This window comes from Chenopodium album, chromosome 4, assembly GCF_948465745.1.
Source record: "Chenopodium album chromosome 4, dcCheAlbu1.1, whole genome shotgun sequence".
NCBI lineage: Eukaryota > Viridiplantae > Streptophyta > Magnoliopsida > Caryophyllales > Amaranthaceae > Chenopodium > Chenopodium album.
In genome coordinates, this window is record NC_137837.1 from 7662599 (window position 1) to 7684110 (window position 21512).

The 21512-nt window shown below is 34.3% G+C and overlaps 4 protein-coding genes across 5 annotated transcripts; 1 reads left to right on the forward strand and 3 right to left on the reverse strand.

The window, feature by feature from the left end:
* Positions 1–2: 2 nt before the first annotated feature.
* On the reverse strand, positions 3–1836 carry LOC145627566 (uncharacterized; the record flags this gene model as incomplete). Its single annotated transcript, XM_081679938.1, has 3 exons — positions 1191–1836; positions 236–313; positions 3–131 (listed from the first exon to the last, which is right to left on the reverse strand). Coding segments are annotated over exons 1-3 (675 nt in total), but the record flags the coding sequence as incomplete, so codon positions are not given.
* A 660-nt stretch (positions 1837–2496) lies between these two features.
* LOC145628797 (ATP-dependent Clp protease proteolytic subunit-related protein 3, chloroplastic-like) lies at positions 2497–11510 on the reverse strand. 2 transcript variants are annotated; one of them, XM_081681203.1, is made up of 10 exons: positions 11085–11510; positions 9974–10075; positions 9076–9198; positions 8216–8275; positions 6272–6368; positions 6111–6188; positions 4207–4256; positions 4036–4119; positions 3745–3871; positions 2497–2888 (listed from the first exon to the last, which is right to left on the reverse strand). In XM_081681203.1, the coding sequence occupies exons 1-9, from the start codon at positions 11367–11369 to the stop codon at positions 3776–3778; spliced, it is 975 nt and encodes a 324-aa protein (XP_081537329.1). In that variant the 5' UTR covers positions 11370–11510; the 3' UTR covers positions 2497–2888; positions 3745–3775. The 2 variants fall into 2 exon arrangements, with proteins under 2 accessions (XP_081537329.1, XP_081537328.1); XM_081681202.1 differs by having other exon boundaries at positions 4207–4260; positions 6115–6188; positions 11085–11508.
* A 2158-nt stretch (positions 11511–13668) lies between these two features.
* On the reverse strand, positions 13669–16108 carry LOC145628798 (stress-related protein-like). The gene is made up of 3 exons (XM_081681204.1): positions 15860–16108; positions 15094–15321; positions 13669–14420 (listed from the first exon to the last, which is right to left on the reverse strand). Exons 1-3 carry the CDS (start codon positions 15893–15895, stop codon positions 13923–13925), a joined length of 762 nt encoding a protein of 253 aa, XP_081537330.1. The 5' UTR covers positions 15896–16108; the 3' UTR covers positions 13669–13922.
* A 2393-nt stretch (positions 16109–18501) lies between these two features.
* LOC145626557 (anamorsin homolog) lies at positions 18502–21376 on the forward strand. Its single transcript, XM_081679009.1, has 4 exons — positions 18502–18626; positions 20134–20270; positions 20846–21012; positions 21121–21376. The coding sequence occupies exons 2-4, from the start codon at positions 20153–20155 to the stop codon at positions 21265–21267; spliced, it is 432 nt and encodes a 143-aa protein (XP_081535135.1). The 5' UTR covers positions 18502–18626; positions 20134–20152; the 3' UTR covers positions 21268–21376.
* Positions 21377–21512: the final 136 nt, after the last annotated feature.

A 21512-nucleotide genomic window follows, 5' to 3' on the forward strand; every position in this document is an offset into this window, starting at 1 on the left:
CTTCCGGTGTCTTTGGCAAGAAAGAGGTGACCATGGAAGAAGTCGTAACGATTTAAAGAAACATTAAGTCCCACACTTGGACCCCGCGAAGCAATCATGTCAAATAAGAAAACAAGATAAGCATTCAACTCCTGCAAGTTGAATAACATCTCACATAATCTGTGAAGAACAAAGAAAATCATAATGCTATGTAGTATTAAAGAATCTAAAGATTTTTAGTTTAGTTCGTACATACATCGTTTATGAAATGCCAGCCATAGGGAGTTCTGGTGAGCTGACACTTACATTCCTTTGATCCTTCAACATCAGGCACCTATTACATGGATTCAGAGTGTCAACCAAGTATATACTTATGAAATGGTTTTTTTTACAGACCTAGCAATATGGATTAGTAAACAAAAAAAAAAAAAATATCTTCTAGATTTTGGAAGCTTCCATTGGACAATTTATAGTTAAGGGTTCCTATTTCATTCTTTCAAATCAGATTTGTACCAGTAATTGGTTAATTGCTCAAGTGAAGAACAAAACAATTAAATAAAAAAAACTAATTCACTCTTCACATCCTGTTAAAAGCCACCCCGTATCAGTAATCCGAAGTTGTAAATCCGCATAAATATCACTCATCAAAGCCACACCTCATAATTCACATAAAAAACCAGCCTAATCTTAAGTGCACATTATCTTATACAAGACCTACTTTATATAGAAAATTTTCACTTACAGTTTTGGAGGGAAATCTGTTTGGTTTCCAATAGAAATCAATCAATCATATCTTAGCACAAGAATCATTCATTCTGAATTTCCAACGACTTTTACATAAGGTCCTCCCCCTCGAACACAATATCTATAATACAACCAGGCTAATGGCTAGCTTGTAGCTATGTACCTTAATGTTCTTCTATTATTCAAATTTATTTATTTATTTTTTCAAAGGAGCAAATTTTTTTAATTAATTTTTGGAAACCAAATGACTAAATGAGCATTGTTATTGTTATCATCACCAAATTCAAACAAACATTGTACAAATCCTGCACAAATATCGATTTCTTTCGCGCTAACAACTGCGTGATTGTCATTAACTAATTCGTCTGATCAATTATTGATTCTTAAAATTAATAGCATAAATTTCCAAAATCCAAATTATACATTATACAAATGAAAATCGGAATTTCTGAAAAAAGAAAACTCACAGGTATGATCGTAGGATCTAGGGCACGATGAATAACAGCAGGATCACCACCAGAATCAACAGAAAGGCGAGCAAGCTCCAAAACCGAGGAAGGCGGCGACAAAATCAAGTCATCCTCTTCATTCTCTCTCCTTTGACCAACAACACTAACCATTGACCTCCGCTTAACATCAACATCCTGAATTGACGTAGAATTGAACGGAACAAGAAATCTGAAGCAAGACCTGAGTTGTCTGGCAACAATTGGATTAACCTTGGAAGCTTGATCTTCGGGGCCGAGGAGAGAGAGTAGGTCTGCAACTGTGGCTTTGGGAGGTCGAGAAGAAGGGTTGCGAGAGGAGAGAGAAAATGGGAATGGTGGTTTAGGGTTTAAGGAGAAGGAAGAGGATGAAGAAGATGAAGTGAGTGTGAAGGAGAGAGAAAAGAGTAACGCCACTTTGATTGAGGAGGAGAGAGAAATGTGCCTCATTTGAGGAGTTTCTTATCTTTTGTTTTTGCGCGCTACTAGTATCTCTCCCCTCCTGTTGGTTGTTGCTGGTTTCCCTCTCTTTCTTGTTTCGGTTTTTGTAAGGTTGTCGCGGTGTATTGGTCTAGGAAAAAACTTGTATACGACAAGTGTATATGGATTAGATTATATGAAAACTTGTATACGATGACTATATATGGATTAGATATATGGATTAGATATTATGAAAACTTGTATACGATGAGTGTATATGGAAAACTTGTTGTATGCAATGGTTGCTATGTTATCTAGTTGTGTGCTCGATTACAAACCTTGATATCCAATTTATGTACATTAAACATAACAAATTGGTTGTGGAACTTACGCATAAGATAGTCATAATAATGATTAATGAATGCTTGCAAAATTTTCCAAAGATTGTGTATTGGACATTCATCAACTGCCATCCACCTGAGTTACATCACCATTATGCTTGCATTAAAAAAATCAACCAGTACTTTTTTTCCTTACTAGTTTAGTCATTCTCTCCTTTCTTCTTCACCTTTGCTCCTCCATACCACTTAATTTTCATTAATGTATTTGGATTAACAAATATTAATATATTGCGTCCCGAAAAAAAAAAAAAAATGGAATGGAGTATAAACTATGGAAATAGAATGTGCTTATATTATGCCAACATAGCTACCCTTATAATGAGCGGCAGGTAGAAAATGACGAGGATACAACTCTTTCAACGAGAACTACGGTGCATAAATACATATGGAAAAACCTTGATCAGGAATTTTGAGTTTTACCATTAATGTTTAATAAGCATAAAAATATCATGTGAACCGTAAGATAATAGTACATAAAACAAGAAATTGCATTTGTGCCCATTAAAAGGGAGTAACATTAAACCATATACACTTTGGATGCAATTGTAAAAATCTACAAAACCAGTACTAAACCTTTTAATAAGCTTTAAGTTCCAAAATCTCAGCATATGAAACTATGAAAACTCACTATCATTACTCTGGCTATCTTCGAATCAATTTGCAATGTACATAGCCATTGTCATTCGATAAATAAAGTTTGGCTTTTACATGATTTCATTACTGTTCATGATTATATCTTGGTTCTTCAGAAATTTTCCATGATCATATAGGCACAAGCCCATTGCCAGCACAAGCCACTGCACCATTCGTATATCATGCTCCGTCAAATCCTTGTTGCTTTGCTATCAGCCAACACTATCTGAAGCCAGCACAAGTACTATGAGATGAAAATCCCCCCAGTTCCCAATGGATAATACGTAGTAATAAATTACATATACTCTGATATCACAATGGAGAAAATACTTTCAATAAAAGATAGAGACCACCAATTTTTAAAAAGAAAGAGCTTGAGAAAATGAGGTAACCAAAATTTACTAGCACCAAATCACCAATATATGATATAGAGAGTACAAAATACTCTGCATATGATTATATATTTCTTGCAAAGATTTGATGCTACAACCAAGTTTCTCTTCTGTATTCTCGTGGGGATAGAAGTCATAAAACATCAAATGCCATGTTTTATCAAAGCCTGAAAAGATACTCCCACTGAAGAAAAAAAACTATCCCTCCCCAAATAATAATTGCCATATTGTTTTAACCCCTTAAACTTGGTTATAAAACTGTAAGACATAAATCATGAAAAAAAAAAAAAAATCTTTGTACATTGTAATCAACCAACTCCTATGCCCTCCCCGTCCCTTAAAGTAGGAAACTTTATGGGGACTTTAACAATAAAGCATAAAGAATTACTATTTCAAGAAAGGTGGCAGTCTTTCTGTACATCCAAAAATAGTATTCATGTCAATTTTCTGTTGTCCTTAATTCCTCTTCTTCAGGCAATTAGATGTTAATTCCCTTCTATATAACTCACTTTCTACATGATCTTGAAACTCTTGATCACCTACCATAACAAAATTTTCCCCTCCTGTTTCTCAAAAAATTTCCCCACAAGTACCAAATGTAAGCTTAGCTAGATTTAGAAGCCTCCACATCAATTACAATATAGCTAAAAATATAGGAAGAGTCGAAGAGCCATGACATGATATACTTACCGAGAATTATAAATTATGTCAATAAATTAGGTTATATAGCATCAACAGCTTTAATTCCAGCAGTCTTGTCCCAGTCCTCAGGAGCAGAAACATCAGACATAATTTTTTCTTGGCCACGCCAAAGAATCTGTGACAAGATCAGTAAATTCATACATCAAACTTTTGTGCTTTCTATAAATATGATGCAAATCAACTTTATGATGGAACCACTATATAGATGAAATCATACAAGAAACATGTAAGTATGTAGCACAACAAAATTTAGAAGGCATCAGTCATGAAGAAACTTGCCTTGTCTACAACACCAAAGTCCTTGGCTCTGGTTGCATCCATGTAAAATGGCCTTCTCATCACATTAGCAACAGTTTCCTCAGACTGATAACATAACAAACAAATTGATTGAATAAATGCCTCACGAACAACTTTTGTTTTAGACAGCAAGAAAATCTATGTCATACTTACATTTTCTGTGTGCTTAGCCAATAGTCTCACAAGAGTGTCCCTGTTTATAACTACCTGCAACTCAACGAGATCAAATTCCCACACCAGTTTTCAAGCATAAGACTTAAGTTAATTTTAAAATGACAAGCAGCTATATGATATTTACTTTCACGTTACAAGACCTCTTGAATCTACAATCAGATACAAACTGATCAATTATATATAGTGGCATACCTAACTTAGACTTTGTCCAGCTTTGCACTGTGAAATAACTGTTTTAATACCAGGATTTGGATGCTGCCAATACTTTAACATGTTGTCCAATTTTAGAAACATATGAACAGATAACATTATCAATGTTTACAGGAATCCACGATCACATCTGGGATCAGCAACGAGATTCAAGCAGTTGAATTAAGGCACACACCCTACTCAAACTTTAGTTTACCTCCATCATGATAGCATAATGGTTTCAAATTAGGTTCACCACATTGTGATGATGACCTAAGCCAATAGAGACAGCATTTCACATAAGTCTGAAATTTTACTGGCTTGGGTCACCACATCAGCATGATGACTAGGGTGCTCCAACACTATTAACCTAGAACAGATCCCAGCCAGATAAAGAAACAGCAAGCTAAGACCATGGCTGCCCCCTAATGTTCAAGTAAATAAGAAAGTGGAAATAAAACTTGAGGGCTTAAATGGGAGCTCTCAAGATTTAAAGCCCGGTATAGAAGTCATATGCAGAGAGAGAGAGCAAATTGGACTAGCACTTTGTTTGTATAGCAAAGAAGGAAAGAAAGGAAGGGTAGGGAAAGAGGAAAAAGGTGAGGGAAGAAAAAGAGAAGGGAGAGGGCTCCATTTTCCCTCCAAATCTCTCCAATTTTGGAGGGATTATGCTTATTAAAGACAGAGGGAAAATGGATCCCTCCCTCTCCTTCCCCTTTCTTCTCCACCCCCCCCCCCCCCCCAAAAAAAAAAAAAAAAAAAACAAACAAACAAACAAAAAACCAAACTAGAGAAATTGTCCTCCTTTTCTCTTCTCTTCTTTTCCTTCCATTTCCTAGTATCTAGACAAAGCATAAAGCTTTACATGTCTAGGAAAATGGATCCCTCCCTCTCCTTTCTCTTTATCCCTCCCCCCATCCCCAATTTTTTACCCAAACAAGAGAAGTTGTCCTCCTTTTCTCTTCTCTCTTTTCCTTCCATTTCCTTGTATCCAAACAAAGCGTAAAGCTTTATATGTCCAGGAAATATGATGAGGTAAGATATCGACATAAGTATCTCTTATTCGCTAGTCAATCTAATAATCATCCCGGATAATGTTTCAGTGTTTCACTATCTCACAACTTTGGACAGGAACCATATGGCACTACTAGTTAACTTTTCGGGCCATTTCAAATCACATTAATAAAACAAGTTCAATGAGTCAGATGGTGTACATAAATAAAACTTCAAAATACAAGCTGATTAAGAGTCTTATAAACTGGGATGAACCTCAACTTCTTTGCCCATGTAACTTTATCTTTCATTTCCATTCACATACATTCTACATGTCATCATGCATGTCTTATGGTGCATGACACAAGCCAGGAGCAGTGATTTAAAATTGGGTGTACCATATTATAATAATACAATTGCAATGCCTATAAAATTAAATTATAGTGCTACCACAGGTAAAGTTAGGGCGTTGTTAGGAATATACAAAAAACCTAGGCAACGAGGTATGGGATAAATTTTACATCTTAAATACACTAGATAAAGATTATATCCAGTGTAATTTTATAATGACACTTCTGCTTCAGAATAATTTACTCTCACAGCTTTCAAGCATAAATAATATTTATCAAAAATGTTAATAAATTTGCAACAATGGAATTTGTTTTGCCGGGAAAACCCCATAGGAAGAATATGATACAAACATACCTCTTTTGCACGAATTGCAACATCACTTGCAGGCATTAACCCAGATGATGGTACACGAGGTTGTTGAATCATGGCTGAAAAGTGTTTAAGCAAAATAATATGTTCACCTCATGCATAAAAAGTTTATAACCACATCAAACAAATATAAAGTGCAAACCTTTGGCATGCGGCATCATAAACCTTTTTCCCTTGGTTCCGGAAGAAAGAAGCAGGCAAGCGTGACCGATAGCAGCCCCTACAGCAACTGTGTGTATCTGAACTTGCAATAATGTCAAAGAAGCAGAAACAATGAGCAAAAATTTAAGGAATTTAAAAAAAAAAAAAAAAAAAATAGCTTACAGAAACAGAAAGCAGATGCAACAAATGTAAGCTCATTCAGAATTCAGATACTATCATCAAAAGCAAATAATTGATCAGGAAAGGAAGAAATCATCAATAGAGAGTAAAACAAGGAGGCATCTAAGTGGGCATACAATGGCACATATTAAGATTATGGCCTCAATTGGTAATTACCCTTTTACCAAATTCTAAATGGTAGTTAACCATTAAATAGTTGATCTTTTCTACATATAAATGAAAGCTTAGGGTACATCAAAAGTAAAAATGCCTTACACTTCCCATGTCTCCATCACCAATCTAATTGTCCATAATACTCCTAGAGCCACCACACCTGAGCAGATTTGCTACAGGAAGGGCCACATCTTAGGACCACTTCAGCTCTATCAATTTTAGAACCAAATTGGCACATCACGAGATTCACGGGTATCGGAGCAGAGGCAAAGTGTGTGTATGATGATGTTTGGTGTATAAGAAAAGCAAGCAAGAGTCAACACAAAAGCTAGGTTTGAAAGTTTGAACTAACAGTAAAGGAGAGAAAGAGGCAAGATGAGACAAGAAAAACTGCAAAAACTTAAGAGGTAGGGGAAAAGAGAATAGGTGTGAGAAAGATAGCACAATAGATGTAACTGATACTACTTCCATTCTTTTTGTTGGTTTCGCTTTCTACATTCATTAGTTCCTTTTTGCAGATTACAATTTTGTTTATTTACTATTTCAACTAATATAACCTTAAATATACCCCACTTAAAACACTCTTTCTTCCATACGAAAACCATTATAACACTCTGTCCCAATTTTTTTAACACTAGCCCCACTTTATACACTCTCTCTCCTACTTGGTTTCAATCGAAATCCTGACTATACTTGCTATTTAGGAACTGACGTAATAAATAAAGGGTTGAAAATAGAATGTTACTAATAAATTCTTAAATGTAATGAAATGGATTTAAATATACTTTGTATTCCTTTTTCATTCACTTTTTTTTTCCCTGCCTCAACTAAAAGAAACAACTGCCAAGAGAGACTCCTGCTTAAGAGCCCCCTGAGGAGTAAAAACTGCAAAGTAAGAATGAGACCCAAAATATTCATTAAAAGAAAGAATGTGAAAATGAAAACTATACTTTTAAGAGGATTTTCCGAATTTCTGTTCCTAGTAATAGAACTGGACTACCAGGCCACTAGCCAATAATAAAAAATTCAAAAGATGATAGTATCAATTAATAATATTGGTAAAAACATATCATGTGCTAATAAAATTGCTAATTAAGGTGGCAGTAAATTATAGCTGTAGTAGACAAATATAACAACACCAACACCAACACCAAAAAGAAAAACAAATTGCAGAAAGTAAGAATACTAGTGACACACTCACACTGCATATTCATCAACCAAACTATAAAACTCTAAGTTGTATAGCTGTAGTCCTTTTCATCTAAATAGATAACATTATCTCACTCATGTGCTTGACTTAATCATTGCTCAAAAGCCTGACTTGGCTTACATTGGAACTGAATGTTGAGTGGCACAAGTGACTGAATCAAAGCAGTTGCCACCTGACATGCAGCTGACACTAGTTGGACTCCTGGTAGACTAGAATCATATAGCAATCATCGTTGTTTCAACCAATACTCATGAATAGCATGCTTATTGAGAAATTGAAAGCTCAACAAATGTTAATGACAAGGAACAAGGAATTACATAGCAACATATGTGTTAAAAGTTGTAAGAATCCACCAGAAGCAAATTGGCAGAAGGAACCTACCTCATTTTTAAGCTGCATCATCGCGTCATAGATAGCAAAACCTTCGGTTTCCATTCCAACCTGAAAATATTATGAATAAGCCAACAAGCATTATGTTCTAGAATAAAGATATTGATAGCCAAACTCCCAATTAGTACCAAGCCCAACAACAGGAGAAGAGGGTTTTAGTAGAAAAATAAATAAAAGATAGTAGATGGAGTGATTTTTGAGACTTGACATACAAAACCTTCGCAACCAAAAATCATCATAAAGAAGAATAACTGTCATAAACTAACTTTACACATTTTCTGTTACCCAATTGAAGTATCAAAGGACCACATAGCCAAAAACCTTCTATATTACTCCTCTACATTTCATCAAACATGTTTAGCCTTTTACATCTGAATGATCAGGATGGACAAACAGAAAGCAGGAAAGAAGCGGAAAAAATTAATTGACATTTACACCGTTGCGTTGAAAAACAATAATCCACTCATGTAAGTATCAATTAATTACATAAGTTAGAAGGTTTCAGAAGAGATTTCAAATAGGAGGCATGCATACGACTGGATAGCCATAAATAAATCAGGCATACTCTTACAGAGGATCAGAAATCCTACCTATTTTCTTTAACACTATCATTACAGACATATACAAGATAAATATTCCATTTATTCTTTCCAAAATCTTCATTATATCTGGCGAAGGAAATGGTGCAAGTATATTTCCTATAAAATTCATGCCATTTTTAAGTGAAAGCTATGCTAACATTCTATAATTACGTGTCATCTAGTCCACCTTATTCAATACCAAAACAGCCTCGTATAGCCAAAACAGATTGCTTGAAATACACGGACACCAAACATTAGCTTACTGCTTACCGTTTCACCATCATCCCGGGTGGTACCAGTGGAATTTATATAAATATATATAGGTTCCTTTGCATCCATCCATTGCAAGTACATCAGTTCTGCAATCACAAGCTCCGTGACAGCAGGAACCAACTGGCATCCAATCACATTTTTGAATCAATACTACAAACATCTGCATGTAACTTTTTAAGAGAGAAAACAGAACAATTTGAAACACTTAGACAAAAAGAGGGGAGGGATACACATAATTACAACAAACAGTAAATACATATTTGATCATATTCCTTATCATCTTTTCTTAAGGACAAAAAAGAAGAAGAAAAGATAGACAAGTTCACATCAGCATAATAATTTTATAATATATCAAACCAGATCCTCAAACAAACATTGCTTCACTTAACACCAAACACTGCCTTATTTTATTCATGTCTAAATCTAACCACCACTGTAAAAGGAAATATTATCGACCAGTTCCGTGAGTATAGTATAACTACTAGCATCATATATATATAGCCTGCTACCATTATCCAATTAGTTAACACATCAGAATGGCTTTTTGACTGGGCTCTTCTTATTACTTTGAGTCCATGATGCCAAGTTGCCAACTATTTTATACTCCTCTGCCTTAGCCAAGCCTTTGGTTGCATTAGGGAGGAGGAGAGAGGATGGAAGTATCAAATTTTATTTTTTCATAAAAGGGAATATGTAATCTGACAACTGCAATGCAGCCACACAACTAACGAAATACAAGAATTAATGTATGATTGGACAGCTTAATATTACAAAATACCTGTCATGCCACAACACAGAGTCCCCAAATTATAGTTCTTAAAATCATAAACTTCAGCATACTTACCCCACATTAATTACTACAACAAAAAAGGAATTATTGCACAAGAATACTTACGGGCATTCCTATGTAAACAATTCTTCCATGAAGCAACAAAGAAGGCAAATCTGGTGGAGGCCTCCTTGGCCTGTGCTCATTGTAAGAAACCGATCTTTCCACCTAGTTCAAAATCAAGCAAGTGCAAAGAATCAGAAGACCTCCAGCATAGGAGCAAATAGACATCATACTGAAATGGATGTTAAGATAAGACCACACATCAACAAAGCAGCCATTATAATCGTTTAGAGTAAGCCTGCTAATGGAGCAAACAATTTAACTCTTTCCAGAATTTTGAGCTATAGCAATGAGCAGAAAGCTCTTTGTTCCACCTTTAGACAAACAAAATGCAAGAAAATCACTCATATGAATTATGAACACCGCGAAACGAGCTAATTGTGGCGTTCACAATCAACAATTGTACAAGGAAATGCTTTAGCCTTCACATTCCACAATAGCATTATGTACTGGAATAGCAATCTTCTTCAATTCTATCTATTGGCTTGTGATAGCTTTTCCCTCATAAGTACTAAAAATCTTTTTCAAAAGGCCATTACTTTGCTTTTCTTCCTGAATTTCCACTATTGTTTAGTATTACCTCCTATACAATGATGAATATGGTGTCACCCACAATAGGTCTCACATCTATCTACAACACTCAAATCTCAAAAATGCAAGTTCCATCAAACTCCACACCCAAGTAATCAAAGAGACAACTCGATCACCATTGTAGGTATGAGAACTTCTCAGCATCCCTAAGGCCTTATTACTCAAGATAATCACGGTATTCACACTCGACATCATTAGTTAAAATTACTGACATCATAAAGCTCCACAGTCCATACAGACTACAATTACATTATCTAACCAGAAACCAATTTCCCATAATTCTATCGAAGTCACACTTAACAAGACTTACGCTTTGTTTTCCTCACAAATTTTCATTACCACTCAATAATCAATCTCAAACACACAAAATCCATCAAAATCAAACAACAAACACCAAAATAGTTATCATCCCTTGTTATAAATTTCTAAAATTACCATATAAAATACAAAAAATCAATAAAATAAGATACAAATTCGATCAAATTGGAAGAAATTAAAGCAACAGCGCAGTTATACAAGGTACCTGAGCAGGGGTAGCCATGAGTTGAGGAGATTCAAACAAATCCAAATAAGGAGGAGAATCCGAATCAATAGGCCTATTAAGAAACGTTTCGGGAGAATTAGCAGCAACAGAAGCAAGTTTCTTAAGAAAGGGGTCTTTAGGGTTAACTGGGGGCATGGGAATTTGAGCAGAATTTCTGGGTTTCATCGATAAATTTGTTCTGAAACTTCTTCTAGTTGAATTAACAGAGGTTGAAGACGATGAAATTGAGCAAGAAGCCATTGGAACCTGCAAACAATTTGCCATGGATAATAATGTGAGAATTTTCAAGCTTTGTGATATGAAAATGGTGGTTTAATTTGTTGCTTGTTTTGGGGATTTTGAGTTTCTGGTTAGCCTGCTACTGCTGAGTGCTGAGGCTGAGCAGCTAATTCCAGAAAGAGTTTGTGATGAGTTGGGCTAATAAGATGGGCTATATTTTCCCTCAAAAAAAAAAAAAAGATGGGCTATATTTTGAGGCCCTCTTACTCGTTACTCCATAGTCCGTAGAATATTATTCCGTGCATCCGGATGTATATAACCGATATATGAAGTAATCGAGTAAGCGGTCTAGCTTTATATGGTTTGGGTGAAACCTTCTAAACCTATTAATGATGGTTCGGTAAGTTCTTTCATCTTATCTAAAAAAAATATAAATTGAAACACTTTAGTCTTTAACTATTTACAATCCTTAACTCGTTCCTAAATAATAGCAAGTTGGAGTTGTTCTTGTTGATGTATAATTTTGAGTTTTAATATGGAGTAATAATTTACGTAGTAATAATGAGTTTTAGACTATTTCATAAAAATATTATTGTATACTACATATATGAGTAAAGAAATAAAAATTGTTTAAAGATTGCTATGAGTAAAAGTTTTAAAATAAAGCTTAAATACTTTATTAAAAAAAAATGAAATTGATGAATTTCAAACTTATTTGAGAAAATTTATTGATGTGTGTGTTCATATTATACCAAAATTAAGTTTTGGGGCATATTGTTAAAGTTTTGGGTTAATTTGATTCAAATTCTATTAGCAAAGAATGATACTCAAATAGTGACATAGTAGATGTATTTGAATTTAGTTCAATTTCATTTTACCTTGTTTGCATTCAACCTATAATATATATATATATATATATATATATATATATATATATATATATATATATATATATATATATATATATATATATTTTCCCAATGGTAAGAAACAAGAAAACATTAGGAAACCCTCCTTATGAGGGGAATTCCCAATGCGTTGGACGTAAGGATGGGAAATAAAGAAGAATTATTACAAGGAACTATATCTATACTATCACTAACTAAATGAACAACATTTGCTATCCAGTCAGCTGCTTGATTTGCCTCCAGAAAGATATGACGAATGCTCCAGTTGTCGAAATTGCTAAGAAGAGAACAAATGTTTTTAACAATATGATCAATTTGTCATGGTATTGACCAAATGCCTTTTAACGGAGTTGATTACTAAAAGATTATCACCTTCAATTATAGTATTTTTGATCTCACACTCAAGAGCTAGAAGAATGCCTTTATGAAGAGCCATGACCTCTATTATGAAAACTTTGGTGGTGCCGAGGTTGAAAGCGCGAGCTCTTAAAACTGTCCCACTGCTATCTATGATGAGAATCCCTGCTGCTACTGACTTGTTGAGTACTGAACCGTCAAAATTGAGTTTGTAGAAATTTGTTGGTGGCGCCTCTCAGGAAACCATGATAGTATTTGTTGGAGAATGAGGAGGAGTAGATGAGGATCTCCGAATAGGAGATCCCAATGAAGAAAAGATATCAGTGAGAATTCTGTAGTGTCACTCATTGAACGCAAATTGCGCTAGGTGGTAAATTCTAGGAATATTAAAGGGTTCTTGGCGGAAAATTATAGAATTACACTCTTTCCAAATACTCCAGATAAGGAAGATAAATTTCCTAATAGTTAGTTTGTGTTTTTTTAAGCATAAAAGTGCTTCAACGAAATCAGTGTAGGGAATTGTGCAATCCAACCAATTCTTAACTAAGGTATGGTTCCAAACATCTTTAGAATGTATGCAAGAGAGAAAGAGATGGTTCACTATTTCACTATGAACATTACATAGACCACAGTTACTAAAAAAGATTACGTTTCTTTTGTAGGGTCAAGTAATTAGTAGTGGATAATTTTGTCACGAGTATATGGACAAGTTTTTCCTAAAAAATCCTTCTAATTTTCAATATCTCACTTCGAAAATAACATGTTAACAAGACATTCCAATAATTTGGTTCAAGTCACTGTCTCACTGAACTCAGGAAACTTGTGAGTGCAGAGTGTTAAGCCAGATTATTCTGAGGCCATGTTTTCATACACCAAGTCACCAACTGAATAACATGGCGCATAATGGCAAATTGGCAAGCTATCTATTAGTGTAATACTAAATGAAGGCGGTTCACAAATTACAACATACAATACTGCCATAAGTCTTACTTGCCATCCTCGACATACTACAGAGACCAACAAAGTGCCAGCAAACACGCCAGTATTTGCATTATTAATCAAAGAAACAAGAAGTCAAGTACAGCAAAACGTTAATCTTTTTATAAACCAGGAATTCTTAAAATAGCATCCAGAACAGATTTATACATCATTACCATCAGTCGAAGGTCTGAAAAATAAAGCAATAGATTTCCAGAACTAAACATGAAAACAAGAACTGAACAAAAACACCACTAACATATATTCTACCCACCAAAACTGCATTCCATAACCCAAAAGCTTCAAGCTATGATTTATGAACATCCTTGCAAGTTATAATAAGAGTGATAAAGGCTCAGTGAGCAGCGGCAGGAACAGCAACACCATTTCCATCAGCAGCAACAGTCTGTGTCTCCCCATCCTGACTTTCAAACACCTTCGCAATCTTGTCAACAGGCACAAAGGGCAAATAGTTGGCAACTCTGTAACCCCTCTCAGCACCAACTTTCACAGTTTGATTATACTTCTCAGAGCACAAGGCTGCTGTGGGAACAACTACCTCAGCCACCTTGGGGAACAGGGGAAGGCGGTTGAGTGAGCGCCATGCTGAAACAGCATACTGCTCTGCTACGGGCTCATACTTGGTATAGATCTCTTTAGCTGTGGGCTCGTATTTGGTGTAAACATCCTTTGCAAATCCAGATGCAGTATCCACCACACCTACACGTTGAACTTCTGAGGCTACGCCACGAGCCACCTCAGGTGCCTTTTGGGCAGCATCAAAAGCTCTGCTGGATACCTGCTTCACTAGGGGTGGAACACTATGCTGCACCTTGGACAAAGTGTCATCAACCTGCCAATATCAATTCAACATAATCAGAATACAGGACTGCTAAGGCAATAGAATTGCAATTCTTCTCTTCTTCTTTTTCCAATGATCAGGTATGACATACTGACATAGTACAAATCTACAAATGGTATTACGAGTAGCTTACAATAATCATGTAATCAAATGGAAAGACATCTTATTTCAGCTGGAACTGGACTACTCGCTCTTACTCCTATTTCAAATATGCCAAAGCTACAAAAAATTCAAATATAACATGAATGAAACTACGGCATTACAGTATTACACTAAAATGTAACCATAATCATCATCATTGACAATATATCCACTCAAAGAAGAGTAAAATCAAGTAGTCTAGTACCAGGTAAAAGCCTAAAAGGTTAATTATCTCCTCTCGAGTAATTAAGCTAAGTTTTTGGAGGGTTAGTGATCGATAATTTTTCTTCAAAACAAACCACATAATATGCATAACATTCACTATAGACAGTATATGCACAACATTCTCAACTTAAATCTTAGCCCAACTCGATCAAAGGAATCTTGTCATAGCTGTTTTTGTTACTTGAAAAACCCTATGCCAACACATAACAATTCGCTATCACCATTTAAAACACAATGATGGATATACAGGCAACATGAACAATGGTGAATGATATATAACATGAATCAAGTGGCTGACCTTGCGATCAACAAACTTGAGAAGTTCAAAAGGAACTTCATGAAACCGGTCATAAACCGGACGGACAACAGTCTTAACTGTACCCTCGACAGTCTCAACACCAGGCTTCAACGGCCCGGCCTTGTCCTTAGCATAACCATAGATGTTTGAAAAGCATAAAATGGTTTGCAGTGCAGTAGAATGCACAAATTCAAAGTATTTCAATCTTTCTTCTTCGCTTCCACTCTTCTGTAACATACAAACAACGAAAACAACGATCAGTAACCTCTTGTAAAACACTTTCATAACTCCATCATTAATCCTTCATTGTTGCAAAAGTTTCTCAAACCAAGGTCCAATTTACATTTTTATAACGACATTATTATTCATATTTTCACTAACTATACTTTAATTACGCCTTTATTATTCTTCAATTTACGAAAAATGAATTTAAAAATACAGATTCAAACCAAAAATCCGTCTAATTCAGACCCAAATAAAAAAAAAAAAAAAAAATTAAAAGATTGAAGTGTTCTGAAAATTAACAGAGCGAAAAAATTCAAACAACATATTATTTGAAAAAAGTAAAGAAATTCGAGCAATAAATCGACAATTAACAATCAAGAAACCCTAGAAATCAAATCGATAACATAAATCAAGTCAAACAAACACCAAAAACAGACAAGAAAATCATGAAAAAGAATCATAAATTGAAAAGTCAATTGAAAAAAAATCACAAAAATTACAAAATTAGAAAGAAAACTACAATACGAAACAAAAATCATACCGCTTGCTTTTCAACTTTGTAATCACCTTCCGCCATTTTTTACAACGCCTTCTCAAACAAGAATCAAAGCGAAAAACTTAGATTTAACAACAAAAATTAACGAAACAAGAAATATGAGGAATGAATTGGCGTAAAATTCGTTAGTTTAATTGAATTTATGAAAGAAAGGAGGAATGATTCGTTCCAAATCTGGAGAAAAAATAGGAGGAAGAGAGAGAAAAGTCGGGGAATTTGTGACGAAATGCATGAAGTGGTCCGTATATAAATGTAAAGGGGATGGGAATTCGGGAAGCCGTGTGCGCCGTGCGGACGGAGTTATTAATACACGTAGACCAATAGTTTGCTTAATTTGGGCAATTTTTTGACTACTTGGTCGTTAAGCTAACTATTCACTTTGGTGTCAAAAAAAAAGCTAACTATTCACCGTCTTTCCTTATTTTTCCATCTACTCTCTACTCTCTACTCTCTATAATATAAATAATTAAATACTCGTATATTATTTTCGGATTTTTTTTGTTATTACCGAACAATATTATGCTAAGTTTGATCTAGTTGGAAGTTTACTTCTATTTAGAGATATTTTACGGGTGAATATTTTTCAGTCCCCCCTATTATCAAAGTGTCTAAATACATTAAGAATGATATATGAAAAATGAGATTTGTTATGAATAGAATCTGCACGGTACACATTAAGTTTTAGAATAAAAATATAATACTCAGTTTAGATAAAAGGTGAATGAATAATAAGTAAGAAAAGCAAAAAATGGCATTCCGTATAAAGAGTTTAAGGGCTACCTATTATTATAGACTTTATAGTATACTTTATAGTATAATAACTTGTAGAAGTTAATAAGCATTACAATATATGACTGTTTTTTTTTCATAAGCTTAGGGTCTATTTTGATACGATTATTTTTAGTTCAGTTCAGTTCAGCTATAATAAGTTCAGTTCAGCCAATCAGAACAGACCCTTATACTTCATAATAAAGTAACCAATACCATTTTTGAAATGTAATATTTCGTATTAATACATGCGTTAAACATTTCTAATTATAATCCTTATTATAACTTATTATCTAGAATATTGTTTTAATATTACACAAGATTTAATCTAGAAACATCCATATGGTACAAAATTAAGTCTAGAAACATTTTATTTGAATTCTTAATTAGCCGAGTTATGCAGAGTTAGTTCATATTAAAGGGAGATATGGTAAGATTTGTTTTGTTTGTCTTTATCAAAGATGAAGTCATTTTTATGAAGCTTATTATGGGCGGTGGGACATGGAGTTATGGACTACGTGTACTTGTATAACATGGATTGGGTATGGGATGTGAATATGTGATCATGGGATAAGAGTAAAGTATGATAAGGTATTTTTTTACGAAATATTAAATAAATTATCTTGTAAAAATCCAATTACCCAAGCCTAAGGGTTTGATGAAAGAAACAAAGGAAGGTGGTGTCATCTTCCAACTATAGCATTTTATTTTTTTCAAATAGTTCCAACTTCCAACTATATCCTAACTAGTAACAACAATTTTTAATTTTAATATTCACTTTGGTGCTTTGTTTTTGAAGTTTTGTGTTAATGACATGTTAATTTTAAAATAGTGTTCATTTACATAATTTTACAAGGTTTCGACCTATTTGATATTTTGAATGTTAACACCAGATCGAAGGTGCATAACATATACTTTTTCCTATTAATTTACTTAAATTTTTATTTTGAATGGTAACATAGGTTAGTGACCGGTAACAACTAGTCTTCAAACTTGTGATCATAGAAAAAATTAGGAACTTGGCTAGTTGGCTGAAGGAATGAACTGATGCATAATCCACTAAGTTGTCCTAAGAACAATGGTTGAAGAAGCTCACCGCCTAACCAAAGCAGCAGGCACTTCAATTCTATGATTTCTTGCAACAGTTGTACTGTACTAGTTTTTGTTGGTTGATTAGCTTTTCCAATGCCATAAAAAAATTTGTGATTATGGGATACATAAAAGGAAAGATTGATTGACTAAAGAGCACAAAAGTGGGGGCCCGTGATGCATCTATATTTTATGTGATGAGGCGTGATAGACATAAAATACTAGTATAGTATTAGACTTCAACCATCAACTTAAAATTCTCAATATTAAAGATTAAGGGGGCGTTTGGTTCACAGAGTGATATGAGTTTGGAATTAAGAATGAGGTTTAAATGGTATCAGGTTGGAACATATACTTAATATCATATGTTTGGTTCAATTCTGGAATGAAAATTTCATCCCTTTAATACATTTTATTTGATACTTAAGGGAATGAAATGAGCCAAACCCACTTCCCCCAAGGTTTCTAAGCCCATGTTCCACGAACCAAACGCTCCCTATAGGGTTTCTCGGCTCTAAAGATCAAGGGTTTAGAACTTTAGACAATTAGGGCCTGTTTTCATTGATTTAACTCAGTTGAACTGAACTGAATTGAAATGAATATTTTATAAGAGAAGAAAATTAGGAGCTGAAATGAACTGAATTGATATGAAAATAAACGTACGAGAATATGTCCTTAGACTTTAGAGTGCCCGTCGAGACATTACTCCGTACGCAGTATATTGCGCGCAAATCTTCCAGTTGGGCAATTTGAACATCCTAGTACGTTTTCATATTTTTCCTTATCACTTTTATTACACTGCACCTCTCTCTATCTCTGTCTTCCAGCGCGTTTCTGAACTCTCCATTGAAGCGGCTTTGAGCTCTCTCTCTCTTCCATTGAAGCGGCTTCTGAGGTAAAGTTTTGTTTTTTTCATAATCGAATATCAATTTTACCGATTAGGGTTTATCGATGATCTTATTGTCAGTATAATTGATTTAGGGTTCTTCTAAGGTGGATTATTGAACTTTTGGCTATAATTACTGACGTCATGAAAGTTATAGCAATCAATTTTGTTGCTAGACTTTTTCTATGTGCAATTTACATTAATATTCTTAAGCAAGAGGAATTTAATGTCATTTTTGGAGCTTAATTTGATAATTGAATCAATTTTGGTTGCAAATGTGTTGCATTTGGTTGTTTATAAGTTATAAGTTTATAACCCTTTACTGTAGAATGGAACTATGAAAATGTACCCTTTTCCCTGGACCAGGGCGGCCGCGCCTCCCGCACTCGTTCAAGGAAGGGCCTGGTTGAATTGACTATACAGGGATTATCTCATGAATTCTGGTTCAAATCCATACAACTTATAGTGAGTGTTTAGAGGGTTGTTTCTAATGTTACTTTTTAGGCATATGAGTTTTAGGCTCTAAGGATGGCTTTAAGGATGATTGAATTGAGCAAGAGCACACCTTGCTCTTTTGATTATGCTATTCATGGAAATATTCATAGACCTTCCATTGTATGTGTAAAACATGCCACTAGTGTTTTAGGTTGCGTCCTTAGTTTTTGTATGGTGTAGTTGAGCTTGTATTTAGTTTTTGGTGCTTGGTTAGTTCAATGATGCTTTGGCTGTATTAGTTACTTAAATTTCAAGTTCTTCCTGTGATGTTGTAATTCCCGTGACTAAATATCTTTTCGGCCAAAGTGTATTGGATCTCTCACTTTGGAAATTATTATGGTTAATGAGTTTTAAGGGTTATAAACTTGATCATTTTGGGGAGCTCCATAGTATAAAAGATTTAAGGATTATGCGAGAACACTAAGGAATTTTCAAAGGGCCTAAGAGAGATATAAAGTTAAAACTTAAGAAATAGTATTTCTAACCAATAAATTTTATGATCTTTATTTTTGGTAAAAGATGGTGATGAACGATATAAGTTAATGATTTGATGCTTGGTTAGTTCCTTGAGACTATTTTATCTTAATAAGTAAAACTTAGTTTGGATCAATGGTTTTAATATGGACACTAGTCAATTAACAAACACTTTATATGTAATTTTGTTTAACATGCTCCACTTTGATCATATATTATCTATCATACTCATCCAACTCATGTGATGTGGGCTTGAATTAATTGCCAAAAATACAAGTAATTCTGCCTTTTTATTAATTGCCAAAATCCTTGTTTAAGAAAAATTAGGAGAGAAGGTATTGAAAGCGCATTATGTAATGAAAGGATAGGAAAGAGTGTTGTTTGTTGCAATGTTCCTTAGTTATTGTTTATTAGTATAATCAATTCAAATCAAACTCCTATATTTTGCAATCTTCAAACACCCATTCTTGAATGCATTTCATATTCTTTCATGTTGAATACCACTATTTTGTAAAGAAGTATATTTGATTTATTTAAAACCATATAGGTTTTTGCAGGAGGAAAATATGGCAATGCTTGCACTTACTGATGGCGTGATCTTGCCTCTTAGTACTGTAAACGAGCTGAAGCTAGAAGGATCGATGACCGATAATGCTTTGATTATCACTATGGCTTCAACTCAAAGTAATTTTTCAGAAACTTGTTCATATCTAAAAACTGATATTCGTTGTATATGAAAGTTCTCTAAACTGGATATTTATGTAGCACATTCTTACAAATAATGAAATAAGAATGAATGGTTTTAGGAATGGTTCTAAGCCATTTTTTTAGACACGTCAGTTTGTGAATTTGTTTATCCGGAATTGTTTTGCAATTTGGGACATGGAAACTCATGCTATCAGGCTTTGGAGGTTTTCTCGGTCTTGAGAAGATTTAATGCAATTGATTAATTTTTTTTTGTTGTTTTTGAAATAAATGGTCATTTATCTATTATATTTACACTTATCGTAACAAAATACCAGCTTATTGTTAAAAAGGGTGCTTCCTTTTCACTTGCTTGTGTCGAAGGCATTGCTGTAAAGTGGGTTGATATTTGATTTCTAATTTTGTCTACTTGTGAACCGCTGTCACACATCTCGACCCTGAATTTGTGATAGTGTTCTCAATAGTGTTATCCATCATTATACTTTTTTGTAAAAAAAAAATTCATTTATTACGCAACATTTACTGTGAATTTCCTAATGGCACGAACATATCAGGTACACTGCCTTTGGACCCATCATCCATGGATACTGTTATTGGTGTCTCCAAAGAACATGACTTTCCTACTGCTTCACTGCTTGCTGAAATATATAGAGTTCTGAAGGCAGATGGAAATGTTATCATTCATCTGACTGGACTTGCTGTTGATTTACCTTCTGACAATGTAATATATTATGAAATTGCTTGGTTGATGTAAATATTGATGGTTTGTGGCTTTTCATGTGTCCACCTATCCATTAATACTTGATAAATTTTTTTTGGTGATCTGCAGATTCTTTCTTCTCTGAATCGGAAGATACTTGTAGCAGGATTTTTGGAACCCGAAGCTAGCCTGCAGCAGCCAGACACTTTTTCGGGAGTTCAATCTATTCAAGTTAGTGAACTACCTTTAGTGCTGATTCTCATATTTCCTGCATAAATATTATATGCATTCTGATAGTTTTATATTAGAGTTCTACATTATATCTTTCCAAATTATGGTAAAAGTACCTTTTGTGCTGATTCTCATATTTCCTGAATAATTTTTCTATGCATTCTGATCAATCTATATTAGAGTTCTACATGTGATCTTTCTGAATCATGGCTGAAAAAAGTGAATGAAAGTCCTTGAAGAACGAGGTGATAAATAACCTGTCTGGAGTGGTGTTGATAATACGTGAGATT

Coding starts and splice junctions, on each gene's coding strand:
- LOC145628797 (XM_081681203.1), bottom strand. CDS start 11,369: ATGGCAAATTGTTTGCAGGTTCCAATGGCTTCTTGCTCAATTTCATCG. Junction 6,369..8,215: donor TGATGCAGCTTAAAAATGAG/GTAGGTTCCTTC, acceptor TTGCAAGTTCAG/ATACACACAGTTGCTGTAGG. Junction 4,120..4,206: donor TGGCTAAGCACACAGAAAAT/GTAAGTATGACA, acceptor TTATGTTATCAG/TCTGAGGAAACTGTTGCTAA.
- LOC145628798 (XM_081681204.1), bottom strand. CDS start 15,895: ATGGCGGAAGGTGATTACAAAGTTGAAAAGCAAGCG. Junction 15,322..15,859: donor ACAAAGTTGAAAAGCAAGCG/GTATGATTTTTG, acceptor TGTATGTTACAG/AAGAGTGGAAGCGAAGAAGA. Junction 14,421..15,093: donor TCAAGTTTGTTGATCGCAAG/GTCAGCCACTTG, acceptor TGATATTGGCAG/GTTGATGACACTTTGTCCAA.
- LOC145626557 (XM_081679009.1), top strand. CDS start 20,153: ATGGCAATGCTTGCACTTACTGATGGCGTGATCTTGCCTCTTAGTACT. Junction 20,271..20,845: donor CACTATGGCTTCAACTCAAA/GTAATTTTTCAG, acceptor CGAACATATCAG/GTACACTGCCTTTGGACCCA. Junction 21,013..21,120: donor TTGATTTACCTTCTGACAAT/GTAATATATTAT, acceptor GGTGATCTGCAG/ATTCTTTCTTCTCTGAATCG.